Source organism: Phalacrocorax aristotelis, chromosome 12 (genome assembly GCF_949628215.1).
Source record: "Phalacrocorax aristotelis chromosome 12, bGulAri2.1, whole genome shotgun sequence".
In the NCBI taxonomy this organism is placed as follows: Eukaryota; Metazoa; Chordata; class Aves; order Suliformes; family Phalacrocoracidae; genus Phalacrocorax; species Phalacrocorax aristotelis.
Genome location: NC_134287.1, coordinates 4579777 through 4601293, shown reverse-complemented (window position 1 = coordinate 4601293; position 21517 = coordinate 4579777). Strand labels below are relative to the sequence as shown.

General features: G+C 40.3%; 1 protein-coding gene and 2 long non-coding RNA genes across 24 annotated transcripts in view; 1 reads left to right on the top strand and 2 right to left on the bottom strand.

The window, feature by feature from the left end:
- The window catches only part of LOC142063796 (uncharacterized), a 63799-nt gene extending 57892 nt beyond the window's left edge, over window positions 1-5907 (bottom strand). For 8 of the 15 annotated variants that reach the window (XR_012662894.1, XR_012662895.1, XR_012662884.1 and 5 more), the window contains exons 1-2: window positions 3740-3973; window positions 100-3550 (exon numbers count right to left, since the gene is read on the bottom strand). This is a non-coding gene — a long non-coding RNA (uncharacterized LOC142063796). The other 7 variants (XR_012662889.1, XR_012662885.1, XR_012662892.1 and 4 more) reach the window with 7 other exon arrangements.
- On the top strand, window positions 25-15346 carry LOC142063797 (uncharacterized). Of its 2 annotated transcripts, none has more exons than XR_012662899.1 (2): window positions 25-279; window positions 11323-15346. It is a non-coding gene; the product is annotated as an uncharacterized LOC142063797 (long non-coding RNA). The 2 variants fall into 2 exon arrangements; XR_012662898.1 differs by lacking the exon at window positions 11323-15346 and adding an exon at window positions 2839-6945.
- The window catches only part of HECTD2 (HECT domain E3 ubiquitin protein ligase 2), a 43445-nt gene continuing 35385 nt past the window's right edge, over window positions 13458-21517 (bottom strand). For 5 of the 7 annotated variants that reach the window (XR_012662877.1, XR_012662878.1, XR_012662880.1 and 2 more), the window contains 4 exons: window positions 21252-21358; window positions 19929-20044; window positions 19138-19281; window positions 13458-16065 (listed from right to left, as the gene is read on the bottom strand). Coding sequence is in view for 2 of the 7 variants with exons in the window: in XM_075107943.1 (XP_074964044.1) it covers window positions 15945-16065; window positions 19138-19281; window positions 19929-20044; window positions 21252-21358 (488 nt within the window). In the remaining 5 variants the exon portion in view is untranslated. Of the gene's footprint in view, window positions 16066-19137; window positions 19282-19928; window positions 20045-21251; window positions 21359-21517 lie in introns of those variants that run through there. The other 2 variants (XR_012662876.1, XM_075107945.1) reach the window with 2 other exon arrangements.

Here is a 21517-nt window from a genome sequence, read left to right as displayed (position 1 = left end):
AGCATACTGATGTTTACAGAAGTAACGTCACCCACAAACGGTGTAGCTCAGGGAATGAGTCAGCTGCACTAAACCCAAAAGCAAAATAATCATGTTTACCTTATAAAAGAGTGATCTGCGGCTGCCTCCATTTACACAGGCGTTATCTGGAGGAGTAACCGGGGAGCTGCAATGGGACGGGCTTTGGGATAAGGGTGTCGCTGGAGCGTTGGGAAAGGCTACGAGAGAGTGACTGGAACATCGCCGTGGTTGGGACGTGTCCCTGGGGAAGGGGCAGAGGTAAAAGGACCCCCACACTGTACCGAGGGTGGGTGGGAGCTGCTGCGTGGGGCCTGCGAGTGCTGGGGGGTGGCACCTGCACGAGGAGCTGTGGGTCTGCCCACCAGCTAAACAGGAGCTGGGGCAGGTCCGTGGGATGCTGGTGAGGCCGCCTAAATCTGGGTAAGCACCAGCTGTGGTCTGACGGGTCGGGTGGGCTCCTGCTGCTGCTGCGTCTCCCACCTAGCTCGGGGGGGGGGGTAGCGTGGAGCTACTGAGCCCGGCCCAGAGCCATGCTCCATGTCCAACACGTCCTGTCTGCTCCCCACGCCCGCGGGGCTGCGCCTGGGTGCCAGCTGCTGCCTGCCTGCCCTGGGTCACACAAACGGCCTGGTACAGAGCCAGGCACTGAGTCCAGATCTCCGGAGCTTCAGGCCACTGCCTTCATCACAAAACCCCTTCATTTCCTGTGAAATCGCTCGCACTTACCCTCCAAGGTGTATGTATGTCTGTGAACAAAAAAAAAAAAGAACAGTAAAAAAATTAAAAGAAATATAAAAATTGTAATTAATTTATGGAAAAATCTCACATAATACAAAAAAGAAGCCAGAATTTTATAGAAAAAGAGTCCCACAGAAATTATAAGTAGTCTGCAGAATTTTATCAAGAATTATTACTTGTTCTTTTCATCCAGACCTGTATTCCTGCTAGGGAGTTCTGCAGCAAGCCTAAAAAGTCCAGTTATAAAGCATTAATTTATCATTTGGACCTTACGCAAAGATTGCCAGGGTCATTATTTCCTTCTGCAAATCAGCAATTTCATACTTGAATGAGAGAGATTTCACCTGTAACAAAGTTCACCATTATTACACTTGAACAGTTCTGTGAAACATATTCTTCTGCTACCTTACAAACGCACTTCATTGAAGTATTGCAAGATGGAAAAGATTATTACCTCTTTATCTTTAGATGTTTGCCCATTAAACGCATCCTAAAACATTTTTCCTCCCCAGGATACTCGCGTAACTGATACATCACGTAATGTGAATGCACATTGTCATACTAAGTTCCCACAAACACATTTTTTGCTCATAGCATGAAATGAGCTAAATTCAGAGCTAGATTTATATCTTTATTCATATAAATGCCAGCTGCAGTGGAAGTATTAGAGACATTAGTAACCAATTATCAGTCCCAAAATACCAGTGAATTTAATAGCCTACTAGCTCGGTTTCAAATAAATAGATGCTTTACCAGCTTTTGTTGACATGGCCACATACAGTCTGTGGTTGGGGAAAGAAGGGCTTCGGCATCTCAGCGGTCCACAAGAGACTCCTCTCCCAGTGCAGGCAGGCACCCAAAAGGTACCAGAGCCTGAGTCAAAAGCCCGGTATCATTTTGCAAATCACATTATCCAGACTTAGCATGCATGCATCAGTTTTGAATGTGATCTCTGCATTAACTGACTTTCACCCAGAGCACGTACCCTGCCAGGAAGATGTATTTTCTCTGCCTTCCTATGTGATTTTTATGATACTAATCCTGAGGCAAGCTTGAAAAAGGAGAATAGTGGTTAGAGCCTCATCTGGGTTTTGCAGAAAGCTTGTGGAGGTTGGGAAGGGTAATTTAGCGTCGGATACGTAACTTTCAGATCAGATTTATTAGCAAGTCTGCTATGATGACCAGCCTTAGGGAAACAGGACAGGCCTTGCTAATGAAATCCTTGTGTAGTTATCGTTGTATCAAAGACCTTACGATTTGCATGAAATGCTGCCTCTTGCCCTCGGCTGCTCAAGATGCTGATGCTTTGCTCTTCAGCGATAAATTGGCAACAGATGGATGAGCAGGCCCCTGCGATGAGCTGTGGCTGACGTGGCAAATTAGCCATTTCATTTGGTGTGGCGTGGTTTTTTTTTTCCCCTCCTGGCACCTGATAGAGGAGTTGGCTTCTGTATTCTTCTGAATCCTGTGATCACTCATGGTCTTACAGAGCTGGTAATTACCAGACCTGGGAACGCACAGGGAAAGAAAAGGGTGTTTTGCCTTGTCTGCCATTCCCCTCCTCATCTGTCTGTGCTTGCTCGGGAAGTCCTGCTGCTGCAGGAAGAAAAAGCGGCTGAACCCTGGTGAGCGGGCTCAGCCGAACGCACTTTGCTTATGGGAGGCTCAGGAGTAGTTTCTATCAGAGCAAAGGCCTAATGCGAATCTAAATTCTCAGAGAAAGAAATTTTAGATTAAGAAAAACATAAAATATGGTTTTTTTCACTTCATTCCCTGACTCTTTTTAAGCTGTTGTGCTAGCCTTTAAAAGAAGCATCTGCAATAAGCTGTGACAGTGAGAATATTGGAAAGGCGCTTCAAGAAAAGCCTGAAATAGCATTTTCGTTTGCCTGAAGCACGCCCGGCGATTGCCAAGTCACACTAACACACTACTCACAGAGCCTTGTTACAGAGAGGGCAGGCTGACAGCCTTGGCAGAAGAGGTGGCTCCTTCCGCTGCAGAGCCAACCCAGCTCACAAACAGGCTTTGGCTCCGCGCTGGAGCGGCGGCGGTGGGGCAGCTCAGTCCTTTCCCTGCAGATTGTTGCCACAAGACTGGGAGGAGCGGCCCATGGGACGGGGACGAAGGCACAGCCCCCTGCCAGGAGAAAGCTCCTGCTGATGGACCAGAGCAGGGGACAGGGGAGGCAGAGCCCATGAACCTGTCTTTATACAGGGGGTGCCAGAGATACCAGGGTACTCTTACTATAAGCAGCCTGATGTGCATAATCCATGAATCCCAGCGTTAAGTGGGATCTCTGCTGCGTTTCAAGAATGCATTAATTATACTCAAGGGGTGAGGTAATTGGGTGGTGAACTGGTCTTAGATAATGGAAAATAAAACATTTAACAGGATTTAAAAATTTGTAATGCAAGACTGGGTACATTTCTGTAGATTAAATCCTTTCAGGAGTTTTTAAGCACAGATTCCCCCACCGCCCCTTAACTGTCAACACACTTCTGAGCAAACACGCCTTCACGTTAGAATGAGGATTAATGGGGAGATAAAAGCTTGGAGCAGATCCTTGCCCAGCGTGAACTCACACTTTTAGGATGGAGGATGGCTCTGCCTGTTCAAATAGCTGTCTTTCTGCTGATGCTGAGAATCACAGCTTTTGGTGCTGACGACGTACGTGACCTGAGCGGGGTCCCCACATGAACTCCATGTCAACCTATCAACAGCATTTCTTGCCTTGGACAGAATCGAAGTTCTTCAACAAGTTTAGAGAACAACAGGCAAACCCCTAATGTCCTGTTAAGAAAGAGGGAAAAAGAGCAACAGACCGATTAGCGGACAAAAAAAAGTAACTATTTCAGAATAAATACAAACAAATTAGACTGGAGAAGTCTTTTTGTGTATTAGCAGTATTTACAAAATACGATTTTACTGAAGTTAAAGGTGATGAGTTATACAAACCCATGTTGAGATACCCATACAAACTTGCAGAAACTGCAAAGGTTACACATTCTGGATGTTGATTTACTTTATTAATTCGGCCTGATCATTCAAAACCCTAAGCATTCAAAGGTAGTCAACAGTTTTGGAAGACAGTGCTCATATGGACGTTATTGCCGGCAGGTTAGTGACTGGGTCCGTACGCTCTGCAGCAGCCACGTCCTCGGGGCAGCCGTGCAGAAGACAGCAATGCAGAGCTCGTGTTAGGAAATGCTCAAACTCACCTCCGGCAGAATTTTTTCTGGAGCTAGGGGAATGATATCGTGACGTGATGAGGCACAATTGACCCCAAGCATAGAACTGGAGCAGCTAACGTTTAAATATATGCTGCATAAATAGACACCCATGGGAAACGGGCACACAATTGCTCAGGCTGATTTTCTGTTTTCTGATTTGATGATCTCTCTCCTTAGTATATTCAGAACCACATTGTTCCTGAAGCTGATTATGATCCCTCCCCTCAGACTGCAGAGCTACAAGAGCATTTCAATCTCTCTTACTTGTCTTGACAAAAATCAGTTCATTAACGAAAGAGAGGTCCCTTGAAAAAGATGCATAACATTCAGTGTAGTGAGTACTTCAGGGTGGGGTGGGGGGGAACCTACAGGAACACTGTTTACCTTCTGAAACCCGAAAACAAACACCTCATCAATTAAAACTGAGGGTATTTCTCTTTCAAGGGTATTCTAAGAAGTAACTTAATAAGAAGGAATTTAGGAATATTCCAAGGGGATAACGGCTGTATGTGGTTCTGGCGTGCTCTATGCTTTGGGTATAAACACTCACAAAACATCCAAGCTTGATAAAGGAGGAAAATATTCGAAATCAAAGCTTAAAAAATGCCTTTTCATTGTGCAGATTGCAGTTCTATACACGAAGTTATGATTTTCATAAATAAAGAAAGAATGAATGATCAAGTTGTTAAGTCTAGGGAACATATTTTGTAAACTAGTGAGCATATAAATAGTTGTATTAAAGTCTTTGCCAATCAGGTTGTCAAACTGAAATTTCTACAGTCAAAACTTTAGTTCTATATCGACAGCATTTTTACAAGTTGGCAAATATAGGATTCATCCAAAGCCTGGTGAAATCAGTGAGCGCTTTCATGGGCTCCAATAAGGAATTTAACACGATATGCTTCATAATGCAAATGACACAGTGTTCTCAACACCTACTTCTGCAAAACTGCTTGAAGCTTTATAATCAAAATGGATTATTTTCAGCTTAGAAAGCATGTTAAAAAATTCAAAGTTTCACGGAGACTCCAAATGCATGTTTTTCAACACAATGTTCTTCAAAACTGTGTACATTTATCTACGAGAAAAAACAGCTAACAAGTAGGACAGAGAACCAGAAGTCAGGAAACCCAGGTTGGGTTCAATCCTGTATGTGATTTTGCGAAAAATGCTCTGTTCTCCTGTGATGCAAATGATTTCAAAATGCCATAGGCATGCTCCCCTCCAGCACTTGCAGCGCAAAGGTTCTCCTACTAACAAAATCTGTAAATAACATACACCAAACTTAAAAATTAAGCTTCTTTCTTCAATGATCTGCAATCCAGGACACAGTTTTGCAGAAGAAATGCTGGACTGGAATATTGAAAAGTAGCAGTAAGAATTGGTGATAAGGTCTCTTGCTCTCACACAAGAAAATGTTTGCAGATAAACCCCACAGCTGATGTGAAGGGCAACTGAGTCCAGGACCCAGAGGTTCCCTGCCTGCTCCACTTAGTGGCTGTCCAGCTCACAGCCTGACCCTACACCAGTCCTCCCAGAAAGAAGGCAGCTTCCCCAGAGGAAACAATCCCTTCGATGGTTCAGGGGCCAGGCAAGGCCTTGTTCGAAGGTTTCTGATGTTATATAAACAGCTAAAAAAAAGCCCAAAGAATACAGTGTTTATTTTACAATAAAACATGTCATTTTTGAGTTCGATAATAAAAAAGTTAGTGCTATGTAATAACTGAACAATTTACCATGATGGCTTTCACCTTATTCTCTGCATTTTTGGCCTGTAAGGTCTTTCGGGCTTGTTATTTTTTCACATTGCTCAGGAAAATTTCATACCGAGACGTGAAGAATGATGGTACTTTAGTTACTAGACTTAGCACATTTTGCAGAATGCTTTCCCATTCTCAGCCCCTTCTGAACTCCTCTTAGGTCACGCCTGGCTCGCGAGCAGGACGGAGGGTTTCAGGCACGACTCCTGGGCACGATGAATATTTTGGCTCGGCCACCAAACCAAACCATTTTCAGAAAACAAAGAGTGAGATGAAATCAAGATAAAAGCGCGGTGAGGGCTGTTTTCTTTTCCTGAGGGGAGGAAGCAGAAGGCCCTGGTTCACACGGAATCAGAAACACAACTTTCATTCCGCTTGGAGACCTTTAACAAGAGCAAGCACAGAAGTTAAAAGCTAGAGCTCACACAGCACCCACGATGGTGGGAGAACACGGCGCGCTCTGACCGACCCGCTGTGCTCGCCTCGAGTTCGAGAGGGCCGGGCTCCCTCTGCCTGATGCAAACCGCAGATTTAGGAGCTCACGGGCTACGGGCTACGCAAGTTCAAATCCTGCCCTCAGAATGCTTGAATTCCAATTTCCCCCCGTCACCAGTAAGTGCTCGGAGCACCTGAGTGTTGAATAGAAAGCATGGAAAGGCACGACACCTCCCTCGCTTTGTAAATCGAATATTTCTGCCTGCAAAGCTCATGAGCTGAAATCAATCCTTAAATTTTATCAGTGGTTTTGGGTTAAACAACAACTCAGGTAGGTTCTGAAAGCACGAGGGAGGATTGCTATAGGTTTGCATGGCTCTAAGTATGCAAAACCCTGTAGCTACATTTTATGCATAGTCTATTTACGAAATATTTCTGATGTGTATTAGTTTATCTTGCTGCAAAAATCAGATGCGTTTGCTATAAAACTAAGTCATTAGTGAAATGAGCACTTACGCTACTGGCTAGACGAAACACTGAAGGGAGGGAGCAGCTACAAACCAGAACGTTGCCCTACAGTTACCTCTTGTTTTTTTTTTTAACTCCCTTCACCAAAGACATCCCGTGCTCTGCTTGTGGGCAGTCTGGGAACCCCACCAATAAAACCACCAAAACAACAACACCAAAAAATATCTAAAAAACCCCACCCTTCAATACACAAAAATAAATAAACCTTTTCTCATCATATGCAAGTCGCCAACATGTGGTTCGGTATTTTCTGTGGTTCTCTCTGCACAATCCGCCTGTGCTAAAAAAGTAGTTGAGGGAGACTGGAAAGGCTGTTACCCAGTTTTACAAGATATAATGGACTAGAATGCCCAGCATGTATTATATGTTGAGACACCTTTATTTAGCTGCTTCGGACTAGTAATATTCAGTAATTGTGAGGAAACTCTGATCGAAGCAATACATTTCCACATTCATTTTATATCACTGCTTTTAGGTATGACAAGCTACGTGAAAAATGCTATTACTACCAAAAGGCTCTAAGATAGTGTTTGATGCAGATGTTTTGTCTTTTAATCTGCTACAATTAAGACAAATGAAGCTGTGGTATCAACGCTGCGCATTTCCAAAACTGCCTTGATGTAAAACAGCTTAAAAAAAAAGTCACCAACCACGGGGCCGACAACTTGGTAGTAGTATCCGATCCACCCAGAACACAAGAATCTCCTGCTGCTTGGTTTTCTCCTTGGACCCGAGAGCTGAAAAGATACTGGGGTACAAATTGTGTGGTCATCACCCAATTAAAGATGCACTACATGCACCCAATTAAAGATGAATGCTAATTGCAGAAATCTAACGCATCAGGATTTTGCGTTGATGGCACTCTCAGGACAGCTGTATGCATGCCCACATACTAAAAAACATGAATAAGTGACATCTAAAAAAGATGGATTTCTTTTTTCCCCCCAGAATTATTTTATTCAAAAGAAATGACTGGTATTTGACCTACTAATCCTATCAGTTTGGTAATAAACCTACATTTCAAAATTCTTTGCTCAACTCCACTTATCAATTTCTAGCAAAACCTGTTTGAACAAGGTTGGGAAATCAGCTACGGAATACAGAGGCAAGATATTCAGCGAACTTGAGCTGGGAGCTAGCCTTCATCGACTGGCTGACATTAACAAGCGGCGACGGCTCCGACGGGAAACACCGCGCGGCACTTTGCAAGCGAGGGGCTGCAGCCTCGCTGAACCGGCAGCCGGCTTGCTACGCGGAGCGCGCTGCCAGCCCCCGCCGTGGCTCTAGCTGAGCAAACACCAGTCTCCCAGCAGCGCTGCAATCAGGCTTGGTTAAAAATAGGTCCATCTAGACAGGCTCAGATAGATATTGTTAACTCTTTAGCTTTCTAAATATTGTCAAATAGGGCGGGATCTCACGTGGTCCAAGACAGGTCTTGGCTTCTTTCTCACAAGTGGAGCTCGATTGCTGTTCGAGCAAGTTAAATCTGAATTCTGTCGATCTGAAAGCACGTGAAACCCATCACTAGTAGAAATTAGGTAAGCACGGGCTTTGACAAGATCAATAGGAGAAAAAGCAAACATCCCCAAGATAATTCACATAAGCGGCTAATCACAAAAGGAAGAGGGGATCAAATTACAGTCACTGATCCGAAACGCCTAGTGTGTTATCCCTCGGGGATTTTCCTCCCAGACAGGTTGTCTTCAATATGGAGCCTCTGTGGAGCTCCTCAGAAATAAGAGATGAAGCACAGCGACTCTTTATGCTTCCCCCTCGATCCGTTGTTTTTAACCAGCCCTTTTTTTGTTTGTTTGCTTTTGAAGAGGCAAAGACACATTTACAAGTTCCACCCTAGATACAGAACTCATTACCCTTTCTCAGCAGCTTTATCTGTGTGTTCTTCATTAATATCAGAATCACTGATTTATGAAAATGTGCTGCAAATAGAGGATTGACATTGCATGTAGCTAGGATAAAGACTGACAAGAGAGCTAGCCAAATAATTCATTTATGTAAGTGACAACTCGGTTCTAAAATGTCTCTTACATTCCCCTAAGTTACCCTACATCTTGAGAAAATACAAAATAAAACCTGAGGTCTAGTGAAATAAAAAAAGGGAGACAAAAAATTGTCACAAATAGCCTAAGGGATGATTTCCTAATCCAGAGAAGTTCAAAGCGAAAGCTTCCCTTTCTTTATCATTCTACAATCACGTATCTGTTTTATTACGGATGTCAGTAGATCCTGAACATAGCGAAAGGCAACATCACTATGCAAAGAATGCAGATTGCTGCTATAAGTAATGACAGGAGAAATTAGTCAGGGATTGGTTGTGCTGCGTGAAAGTAGTAATTTCTTTCTTCACGGTACACCTACAAGTATGAAAATGCTAACTGAATGCATGACTAAGCATAGCATCCGTGCCTATGTCATATACAATCAATAAGCTCTACTAATAAAGTGAGCGACAAATAAATTGAGGAGAAATTCAAGGGCAAAAGATAAACTGAGGATACCTTTGTACCATAAAATATAAAAGCCTCGATGTATCATCACATGGTGCCCCAGGGACAGGGAAGGGAAACCCAGGAAGTTCATTTTTTTTTCTTTTGAACACTAAGGATACGGAAAATGACACAAGCAATTACACCTTCGGATTCACAATTGCAGAGTACCCACTGCAAACAGTTACGAACAAAAACCATGCGCAAGCACAGCTAGCACAAGGGGATGGGAAATCAAGCAAAGAGCTCAGAAAATTCTAACGCTATTACTTCAACATAAAAACTTACTCCTATCGCGTCTCTCACATTTTGGTTACACGCCTGCAATAGTTTACACAAAAACACAGGGAATGAGGAACACGGGACACAGCTCTCGGCATAGCTGAGTTGAAGCTTCCTGAACAGCTTTGATTACAGGATGATGTTTAACTCTTAAAATCAAGGATAGGAAAATAAAACTGGGTCTTCTAAACTAATTTCACTGAGATTTTAGTTCTGTACCTGTGAGTTCCTGGCCTATGTCATAGACTGTTGAAGAAACCGAGTTCACTTTTTGAAAGGAAGAATTCATGGGTATTGAATATTTCAGTGTAACAAATACATTTTAAAAAATTACCAGTAGAAACTGGGCAAGCATGGGATAGGCGACAATCAATAGGAAGAAAGCAAACAACCCCCAGGTAATTCAAACACAGCTTTGCTGTAACACCCCAGGAGATTTCAGCCCCTGCCTGGCAACTAATAGAGAGAAGTAAGAAATGGAATCCTTTTCGCAGATTTACAGTAACCTCCAGCAGCACACGCTAGTGGAAAGCGAGTTTTCACCTTCCAGAATGTGCCATTTGAGATAATAGCTTAATGCATTTCAATCAATACACACAAATATGTTATTGAAAAATTCAGAATCCTAAACCAAAACCACCCAAACCAAAGTGCAGTGAGGTTTTTTACATGCAACAGGAACAAGCGTATGTTATTACTCTAAATGCTTCAGTCTGAATGAATACCAAGTACTTTCAATGCTTAGGAAAGCTTATCTTTCACAGTAAAAATTGCAGTAGAAGTTAGAATTCTGAAAGAAAACGGATGCAGAACATTTTATTGATTTCACTACGATTAGCCAATGCAGTAAGCACTACACAGCAGTGCACATGGGGAAATACTACAGCTTACTCAATTTTAGCTTTCTCTAACATGGTGATTGAATTAAAGAAAAATAATTTCAGACATTAATCACTAGAAAAATTAAACCTCATCATTTAAGGGAATAAAAATAGATTTCTGCAACTCAGAAGCAATTCTATAGAACTTCTGTATAAGAAAGGAGATTTTTCTCTTTCACTACTAGCCAAATTTTTTCCTGTGCTCACCTCTATTTTACATAGGTCACATTTATCTGCTGTGATTAATTTGTCTATTAATGAAGTGAAATCTTTCAGAATTAGTATGATGCATTTAGTATCACTGTGTACCTGCTCAAGCAAGGGGTTGGACAAGATCATCTCCAGAGGTCCCTTCCAACCCCCACCATTCTGTGGTTCTGTGATGTCCCCTCAGGGAATCTTAAAACCTGAGCAGGGTACTCCTCCATTTTGAAATCCAGAAAGATCAGGGGAAAGATCCCTCTGTAACGTAGATGAGTGAGGTGACAAAATTACGTGCCTTCTCTGCTCACTATGGCATATGGTACTGGCTCATCTACCCAGTCCTTCCTACTAATCACGGCCGACTATTAAAAACCCCAAGCAGTACACATGCTGCCACCACAGGCCTTGAAAATAAGGTGTGTGAGGTTACATAAAATCACCAGAAGACAACCAAAATGAAGAGCCACATGTCTGAGTTGAAACCACACTGTTTTCAAAATGACTGTGCTTTGGCTACTTTATATATTCCGGCTAAACCGATTTTTCAGGAGACAAAACACAGTTCCTCCCCTCCACAGTATCGCTACTGACACAAAATGAAGAGCAGAATAAATGAATGTTCTAGCTCTCCGCTAGAGCAAAGAGATGGAATGTACACTGAGTAAACTCACTCTTTGGCAAGATGGTTTGAATAACTCACACATAGTTACAGATAGTTCTGTCTGATAATGCCTACAGAGCCCGGCGGAGGCTGGATTGTTACTATCCCTAGCGCGGCAGCGGCCAGAGGTGCTAGTGGAACGATACTACGGACTCTGTGAGAACAGATGCATTTCTCCTGGTTAATGTGGAAACATGCTATAAATCACTGTGTGAACAAGAAGCCCAAAATTAAACCTGTCCATCACGCATCTACATAATCTAGGACAACTCTGGTGGGAAGAAAAGATTGCGTCAGAAAGTAAAGGCCTATTCCTCAACTCACTACAAATATCAAACCACAAAAATTGATGCCAAAAAGAGAAATGGTAAATGAAACCTTGCTGTGGTAGAACAGAAACCTCCTGAAACACACAAGAAAACCATTAACGTGTGTATCCTATTCTTACGGCACAGGCATTATTTAACATTAGTACTGCAGGAGAGCCCAGCACTGATCTTCCGCTGGGCGCTGCCCAACTTGCATGAACTTCTCCCACCCTTCCCAAGTTTAATGAGCAACTACTCCACCAGATCCTCAGAGACAGAATCTCTCCATCTTCCTTGACCTCAGAGTTCTTTCCTAAGTGTAATTTGTGGAACAAGTTAATTTTTGAATCAAACATCCATTCTACAGTTAGGAATGCACTAACCATATCAAACTACCACAACCCTTGCCATACCTGTTCCCCTGTTATATTTTACATAAAGCCATTGGGGTTTCAAGTCTTTAATAAGAATTGAATGAACAAGTTGAAAGGTGCAGACCTCTGGGGGCCCACTGATGAATTGGAACATTTCTCAAACAAGTGAAACAGCTGTGGCAGCCCATGCCGTCCTGTTACTATATTCCTAGGCACTACGAATCTTTAAAAGTGCAAGGAACTTCAACAACGCATACAACAGCACAGATCCTGAAGGAAAAAAAACCACAAGTAGAGTGGAAAATTACTTGACCCAAGGAAATAAAGAAATATTCTTGGAGGAGAACTAGGTGCTCTAGAAGGAAAACCACAGGCTTCTACAGTCTGCCAGTCAGGACATGAAAACAGAGGCTTTGAGGGTCCTTTAAGATATTCCAGTCTTTTCAGGGAAGAATTCTGAAAGAATATTAAATACCCCAGCTATGAAAAATAACAACAGATACAGCATTTGCTCGTGGAGCAAGTCAACCAAGACCACCAACAACTACAACTGCAGAGAAGGAACCTCACTGCTTTTGGCCAAAAAAATCAAAAGGAACTACTGCATTTCAGTTTTAAGCCCCAGCACCAGCCACCTGATGCCTAGCTGGAACAGGGCAAGGCAAGCTAGGGTTTCTAACCTCTCTCTAAATATCAGTCGAGGCTATTGACTGTTCAGAGATCAGTAACAATCAATCACCTCTCTTTGAGGCTTTGGCAGTCTCTCATTGCATTAGGGAACTCTTCCTGGAAAGGGGAGACATTTTCAAAACCCAGCGCTAGACCGAGGCAATTGCTTCTCCCTCCTTGGTATCCGTTTGCTAGAAGCCAATTTATATTTGCTGATTTTGCGAATCTGAAATTATTTGTGATTCACATTTGTAAGACACAACTGTTTTGTTCGTTATTTGTACTTAAAATACCTACTGTTGGTTAAGAGGAAAGTCTGACATCTAATTAAATGGTTTCAATCCTCATCTTTGCTGCCATCTGTAGGTAACTTGAGTGGTACAAAGGCGAGAAGAAGCAAGTTTGAATCTGGTCAGATATTAGTCCTGCCATCAGGACCTGTGCCCGTGAGAAAGCGTGATGCTCTGTTACCTGCCCCTCCCGATAATAACGTTAAAATTAGTCAGAAAAAAGACAAAACATACAACAGCTTGGCTTTGTTTCCCCTTGTACCTCAAAGTAGTCTTGCAACCAAGGAAATAAAAAGGAAAATTGAGGATCCATGCTATTTTACAGCATTGTTACAGCATGGTATGCACTGGAACACCTGTAATTTTGACTATAAATATGGAATATACTTCTGGGTGTACAGTTGGTAGTTGAAACTTAGATTCTTTTTCAGTGAGCCATGCAACGTTTTAAGGCAAATCTGTTACTGCGAAGAAAACTTTTCAAAAGAAAAATAAGACAAAAGCAGATAGGTTGATCATATTCTTAAACCCATTATGATCAATTCTGGAAATCTGAAACTAAACAAGTGAGGCCAGTAATTTAAATATTGCATTTAATGACTGCACAATTTTAATACATAAAAATAGATACTTAGTAATGAACAAGTTTATACAAACCAGATTTCCTTTGTACGGTACAAAACAATGATGGAGATAAAAAGATCTGCTGGATTACAGGGCAAGACAAAAGAACAACAAAACATCATTGAGGGAGGTGTTAAAATGATCAGAGGCTTATTTCATAAATACAGTGCAATGCGTTCATTTAACAAATACAAAATTTACTGTTTAATTTATCAACATCAGGAAATATATAAAATGTCATTGAATGACAATCTTATTTAAAAACTGATGCAAATACAATAGCCTTTTTAGAGTTCTGAGGTAATATTATACAGTAAATCAAAAAAGCTTTAATAAATAAAACTAAACCCAAGGCAAAGTGCAATTCAGTGAAAATAAGAAGATAAAACTTTTATTCTAACAACAATAGATAAATAGTTATTAAAAGTGGGCTTAAGCCATAAAAAAATATTTTGGCTAATTTGCCATGTTTTCAGATAAACTGTATAGCTATTTATTCATGAGCCAACCTTCCATGTATCCAATTCTACAGAGAGGGGAGAGAGGGGAGGTGTTCGTTTCCAGATTTCTTACCTACGTCCACTTTCAGCTGTTAGAAATTTAACATTGCTTGAAGTTACCTAGTTCATTCAGTGCAATGGTGAAAGTTTCATTTATTTCTTACCATCTGAAATCTGTAAGTTAAAATTTATTTTAAAAACTCCATTTGGGAGAAACAATGTAAAATGCACAAGTCTGAAGTGCTGCTTTTAACACTCTCCATGCTAACTTAGTTTCGTTCCAGGCTGAAGTCAATGGAAATTTTATTACTGGTTTCAGAGAGAGCAAAATGAATACAGTGCCAAATATTTTGAAGTATCCTAGTATTTATCTGTGCTTTAATAAAACAGTAAAATCACCATACCTTCTCTAGGAAATAGAATAAAATTTACACTTAGCTATTGAAGAAAATCCATAACAGCTTTGAAACTACAGATTAGGCAGATTCATTTGTTCACCATGTGTAACTGTTGATTGTATGTAAATAATACAGAGAGGGAAAACAAGAATAATATAACATTTTACTCTTATTGCAAATAAGTAATTGAGTACAGACACTACGAGATATTTAAGCATCCATGCCCCAGCAGAAGTCAATGGGGAAAGCTGACAAATTAGATGCCAAAAGTGTCTTGAACGATGTGGGCCTCATTCAGCTGAAAAATCTATAGAGAACACACAGTAGCTATTCATATTAAAAAAATACTATACTGCATGCTGATAAATTCTTTCCATTTAATGGATAAACCCCAGACTTATAATTACATCTGCATTTTAGAACCAGCTCCTTTCTTTAGAACCAGCTCCTTTCCCGGCTCCTAATGTACTAACTCAGAGAACGCACACCAAGAATTCTTCTAATGTAGTTTGTGCAGTGAAAACCACACAACATTGTCTTTAAATGCTGGCCTTCAAGTTAATGAAAGCTTCAACATTCTCTTGAAATGTTGCTGTATTCACTTTTGTCAGAGCTTACTTAAGACTTTCAATAAAGTTGCTGAAAAAAATGATAGCATGATACACTCTATCAGTTTTCCATGTGGCACGGATTTAAGTCTTTTCCCGAAATATTTCATCATATGTGGAATTTATTTTAAATACCTAGTTTTGATTACCATAACGCTACAGTAGATCTGGTTAGTTTGCTGTCAGAGAATGAACATACAAGTTGCTTAATATCTGGAGTTGGAACTTTAATCCCCTCAAGCTGAAAAAAGTACCTTTTAACACTCTTGTACAGTCAAGTGCAAAAGCCGAATATAGAACATCTAAAACCTCTTATTCATAAAAAATAAATTTTTAGCAGTAAATGGCACTATCAAAACCCTATTTGTCCACAGGCAGTTATTTACATGCTTCTTAGACAGCCTGTTTCATTGAGAAGGAAAACCAGAATATTAAAACTGCATACATTTTATAAAGACTAAAATTCCTATTTGCATTTGTGAAAATATGGCTACATGCTGTATGTTATTTTTTTTCCCTATTATTCATGTTAATTGAAAACATTCTACCACTGGGATTAGCTAATAAAGAAATGTTCTGTATATTATCTCCCAGTAGGATACCTGCAATATAAAGGAATTATGATTAATGATAAAGTGCTATTAAGAAAAACCAGAAACAATCTATAACTTAGAAATCGTCTTAGTTGGGTTTTGTTTATCAAACAGACTAGCTTTTTGTACGAAGAAAGCTACTTTCTGTGACAAAGCAAGCAGTAAATGTATTGCCATTCAGGAAGAAACATACACTTCATATTTAATTAAAAAAAAAAAAATCTCAGTTGGGTAAGACTGGCACAGTATCAAGAGACATAACAACAAAAAGCTTAAAGGCACAATCAGAAGAGAGTGAATGCTACATAAAAATGCTGCTCTTGAAGTATTTAATTTTATTCTAGACCAAAACCCTCTGCGTTTGAAATGCCAATTATCAACTTTTGCTTCAGTTCCTTCTTGTTCTTGTAAGGAGGGAGACAAAGCTGGTTGAAGCAGGTATGGGCCACAGGTAACCTAAAATAATTAAAGAAAAAAACCACCAATGAAACACATTTAATAATCACACAATAGAAGCAGAACACTGCAAACGGCTTACACATTTTCAGTTAAACATTACTTAAGTAAGAAACCCTGTATAAGGAAGATTTGTCCTAATGTTGTCGGTTCAAGGTCTGTTGAACACAGATAACGCTACTGCTGGTCATATGTACCTCAGGTGAATTTGTTTGCCTGCAACTCCCTCCCCATCTTTATTTTTTGTTAAGATGGAAACATCTCCTTCCAGGTTTTGGTACCGCATAACTTCAAAATCAGTTTTTCTCTAAATATGAAATCTGAGTATAATCAGACTCCACAACATGAAGAAGGAAGGTGGGTCCTGCAGTAGGTATAGAGATACCTGATGAACCATTTACTATAAGGATACAGCACTCAAAGTTCGGCCTGTAAAATACATTCTTCCAGATATCTGCCTCGGTGCAGAGCACCAAGGAGCCCACTGAAGCCCTGGAAAAACAACAGTTCACTAATTTTGGTCTTGGCCATACCAATGCTTTCAAGTGCAAGTTTCTTCTGAGAGCTGAGTTTGAATATATGTTGCAGATACCTCTTAGGCTTGCCTGACTGAAACACTGCAAACTCTGCTCCTCACTAGAGTGGATTCGTTTCATGGGAACTGTTCTTCAGTAGCAGAAGCATTTGTTTTGCCATCTATATGAGATGCCACTAACGTCCTGCCTCATAGCCACAGACAAAAAGAAGCTACAGGACCTTCCTGCCCTTTATATTCTCAAGCGACATGCAGGACAGCACTGCGGATATAGGCTTGTCCTACAACTGACTACTTGGGGAGAGAGAGGAGAATGACAACGAGCTGAAGCTCAAAATGACATTTGGAATTAACCAAACACACTGAAAAATTTCTAAAATTTTAGTATGTGACTCAAAAGCCCTCTAGTTCTGTTTTCATTGAAACCCTTAGTCTTTTGAATGGCAGCAGCTTGGCCTTTGGTCATTAGCAAATGGTCTTGAAAGGGGGTGGAATCCCCACAGATCTGCAAAACCAAGTGAATTCCCCCTCCCCACTCTTTAAGCAAGCAAGCAAAGATCTGTTAATCAGACTGGAGACATGTGCTTCAGAATTTGGAAAGTTGGGAAACTGAATATTAATTTGGCAATTCTTATTGCTATTGTATTATTTGATCCTATTGTGTGAGCAATGCCACACCAACATGTCAACGGTTGTCCCTGCACAGGCAGTCTGACTGCAACAATTATAGAATCATAGAATCGTTAAGGTTGGAAAAGACCCTTAAGATCATCGGGTCCAACCGCTAACCTGTCACTGCCAAGTCCACCACTAAACCATATCCTCAAGCACCACGTCTACCCTTCTTTTAAATCCCTCCAGGGATGGAGACTCCACCACCTCTCTGGGCAGCCTGTGCCAATGCCTGACAGCCCTTTTGGTGAAGATGTTTTTCCTAATATCCAACCTAAACTTCCCCTGGTGCAGCTTGAAGCCATTTCCTCTCGTCCTATCACTAGCAACTTGGGAGAAGAGACCAACCCCCACCTCACTACAACCTCCTCTCAGGCAGTTGCAGAGAGCGATAAGGTCTCCCCTCAGCCTCCTCTTCTCCAGGCTAAACACCCCCAGCTCCCTCAGCCGCTCCTCATCAGACCTGCTCTCCAGACCCTTCCCCAGCCCCGTTGCCCTTCTCTGGACACGCTCCAGCCCCTCAAGGCCCTTCTTGTCCCGAGGGGCCCAAACCTGAGCCCAGCATTCGAGGTGGGGCCTCCCCAGTGCCGAGCACAGGGGCCCCATCCCTGCCCGGCTCCTGCTGGCCACACCAGTGCTGACACAAGCCCGGGGGGCTGGTGGCCTCCTTGGCCACCTGGGCACTGCTGGCTCATGCTCAGCCAGCTGTGTTTTGTTACCTTACAAAACACAGACCTACATAATTTTAAATATCACACTATTTTAAAATACATGTTCCCATCTTTAAGAAAAAGAACATTTTATAGGAGAGTGAACTTAGAGATTCAATGTTGACTGATTTTTCTTCATTTTTTCATCAGATCCTCATGTTCCTTTAACACTTATTAGCTCATCGAATAAAGCATTAGAAATACCACAGTAATGAGATAAACCAAGTTTAAAAACAAACCCCAAATTTATTTTGTTTCTGCATTTAATTCACCTCTCCGCAGAAAACCCAACAAAACTGACTTTATAAATATAGTTCCGTTTAAGTATTTTGATTATTCTAAATGTTTGAGAAATCTTGGTAAAGCCAGTAATTACTGCTTAGCAGCAATTACTGCTTAGCAGTGAGCTTCATCGCAGTAAGCTTTTCTATATAGCTTTCCAAATTATTTAAACTGGCTTTCTCCAATCATGAGAAGGAAAACACTAGCTGGAAAGCATATGGAATTTCTCAAGTCAATTCAGTACAAAATAAAACACTACCAGAAACATAAGAACTTGGCATGAACAATTTAACCTTCACAATGAAATTACAAGGCTGCTTTGTTCCCATTTCTTCTGAGCAACTTCTGTATCAGCCATACACTTAGTCACCAGAGACCCTAAAGGAATGCTACATCTTCTCAGCCACACGTATTCAAATTCTTACTCTGACCAATTCAGACCATCAGGAAAGAATGCAAGTGTTTTCTGTAACTGCAGGGGCTGCTATTCATAATGATCAACAGACTCAATGAATTCAGAAAAATTCATGGTCATTCACAGTATGTTTTCATTAGCTCAGCTGTCATGTTAGGAACAATTAAACACATAATTTATCTGAATTGAAGACATGTAAGGAATCTCTATGACTGAAAAAATTCCTGGTCTCAAATGTAAACTTTGACTGGAGAATCAATTTTGGATTAGGTGGTCACTTGCAAAATTTATCCAATCAATAAATGGGTAAAACAACATTTTGAAGACAAACTAAAGGAGTCCATGCAGTTTCTTCCTTATACATTAGTTTGCTGTTCTTTAAAAAGACATTCAAGAGCGATAAGGGCTCTCAGAAAATAATGTAACAAAAAATTTTTAAAATCCAGAAAACTACTTACCAATTAGTAGATGTTTCACTCTTTGAAATCTTGAAATTCAAATCAGCCATTCCTCCCACAGGTACTCTATCACTTCCTGTAGCAAAATGTAACAGCTTCTTTTGAAGGTCAAGTGAAAATCCAAGTACTACATCCCAAAAGTATCTATGTTCAGGGCAGAGGGAGAAGAAAATGGTGTAAGACGCAACATCATGACAAAACAGTATGGGGACAATAATACAACCACAAGTACTACCTGATGAATGTCATCTACTGAGAATTTAATTAATGTAATATATGGGACATGAGTAGTATCCTAATATGGAAGGTTAAATAAATTCCTAAGGACTTGACAAGTACAATGTTTTATGAGTTTTGGAATGATGTCTTGTCAAATGATGCCCAAAGCCACTTTTCTATAACAATATAAACGCCTTCTCCTCACTAATATAAACGTCCTTAGTATCAAATAGAATTGGAAGAGAAAAAGCATTTTTAGAAGATTGGATAATAAAAATAAAGACTCAGATTTCACTACGTGGGATTTGAAGCTACTCGTTTTGAACTATCTCCATTTCAATCTAATCATAACCTTTTAAAGGTATTCAGCAACATATTATGCTGTTAAGGATCTAACACATCCTACTTATAGATAATTTAATAGTGCCTTTGTGTTACCTGGAAATAGTTTTTTTTAAAACTTCAGTCATTCTCAGATTATCCTTGAAGAGATTATTCCCAACAGTGTACCATTCTATGATGTTTTTAAACTCAGTAATTAGAATGAAAAAAAGAAAAAAAATCAAGCCTACCGTATAGTAAGATCAGTTTTTTGGTAGCCCTCATATTGGGTACTTCGCTGTAAAGCAGACATATCCAGCTCAGGACTGCCACAGACAAGAATTTCAACCTCTTCTGGACGAAGTAGCTGTCAGAAGTTAAGGACAAAATATTTAACCTTTTTAAAGGTGAAAAATCATGCTACTAGATTAATATTCAAATTTCTTTTGGCATTATAGAAAAATTAACAATATGATTCAATTCAATATAAATCTATAACTTAGATACATACTATTTTATAGAAAAATAAATTCCTTAGTCCTTTGAAGAATCTCTTATAACTGTATATAGTAGAAAGCAAATTACTGGATAACATAGTATTTTAGCATATTTCTTTCGTTCCTCACTTCTTTTTCATTCTTAGATTTATTGCACTGACTTGCTCGTCATCTGACTAGTTTACAAATGGGTCAGGAAGAAAATTAAGTTTGTAGGTATGGAATTCAGAGGGAGGGCCTTGATCTCAATTTTGGTTACAACTTCCATTTCTTTTATACTGAAGAGTCCCAGTGTAGGTTGATGAGTAGCAGTGGTTGGCAGAACTTGACTCTTAGCTGTACACACTGCTGTGCAAAGCAAATACAATAACAGTAAACCATGTTTAACAACCACTAACCTTACACCTGCAGAACCTACTTATTAATTTACGACAACATCGTTAAATGCATGAAAGTATGTCATGGCATTTCAATGGATTTTCATGCTCCTTCCAGAACCTTCCCTGCAGTTAGTCACATCTCACTTTGGCGCAAGTGTGCCTTACTTGGCTAATTTCACAGGAATGAAGAAAATCTCATGCAAATTGTAATTGCTTCCTCTTTCTCACTGCACAATGGATGATGTAGATTACAAAAGGCATTCCAACAACCAAACAGGCCTGAATATGGAAGAATGTTTAATCTCAACCTCACTGAGTGTTCTTCCTGCAAAAAGTAATCGGTGTTTTCAGAGGAGTCACTCAAGAGCACACAGACACCGTTCCTCTGCTGCTCATAACTGTAGGGAATACGGTCAGTCCTTGTAAACCTTCGCACAAGAACCAGTGAAGTTTCTGCGAAAGCATACTGATAAACCTAATTTGTGGAGCTTTACTTATCTGTTTTCAGTGGAACACTGCAGAGAACAGTTGATTAATCCAACATAAGCAGAAGAAATTAAGCAGGTAATCAACTACATTGATTAATCAAGATTTTTCATGAATCCCAAATTCATCCAGTGTAACTTGTTTAATTTAGATAAGTCATTGTCACATATTTGAAACAGAAGTGCAGAGTAATGTTTCATTTTATTCTTACCAGTAACGCATATGAAGCACAAACACTATGAAATCCATAATAGAAAGCTGCAAACTGTTTATAAATTGATTTGTTGAGAAGAAAATCAACATAGAGCTGCACATACTCTAAAAAAGAAAAACAATTTATTTTGTTACATCATAATAATTTTAAATAATCGTTTGTTGTGCTCTCTCAAATGGTACTGAATTAAGAAAAATGAACGTATTTCATTTTAGATATTATTAAATTGGTAGGCATGCCAGAAAGGACAGCACTAATTTTGT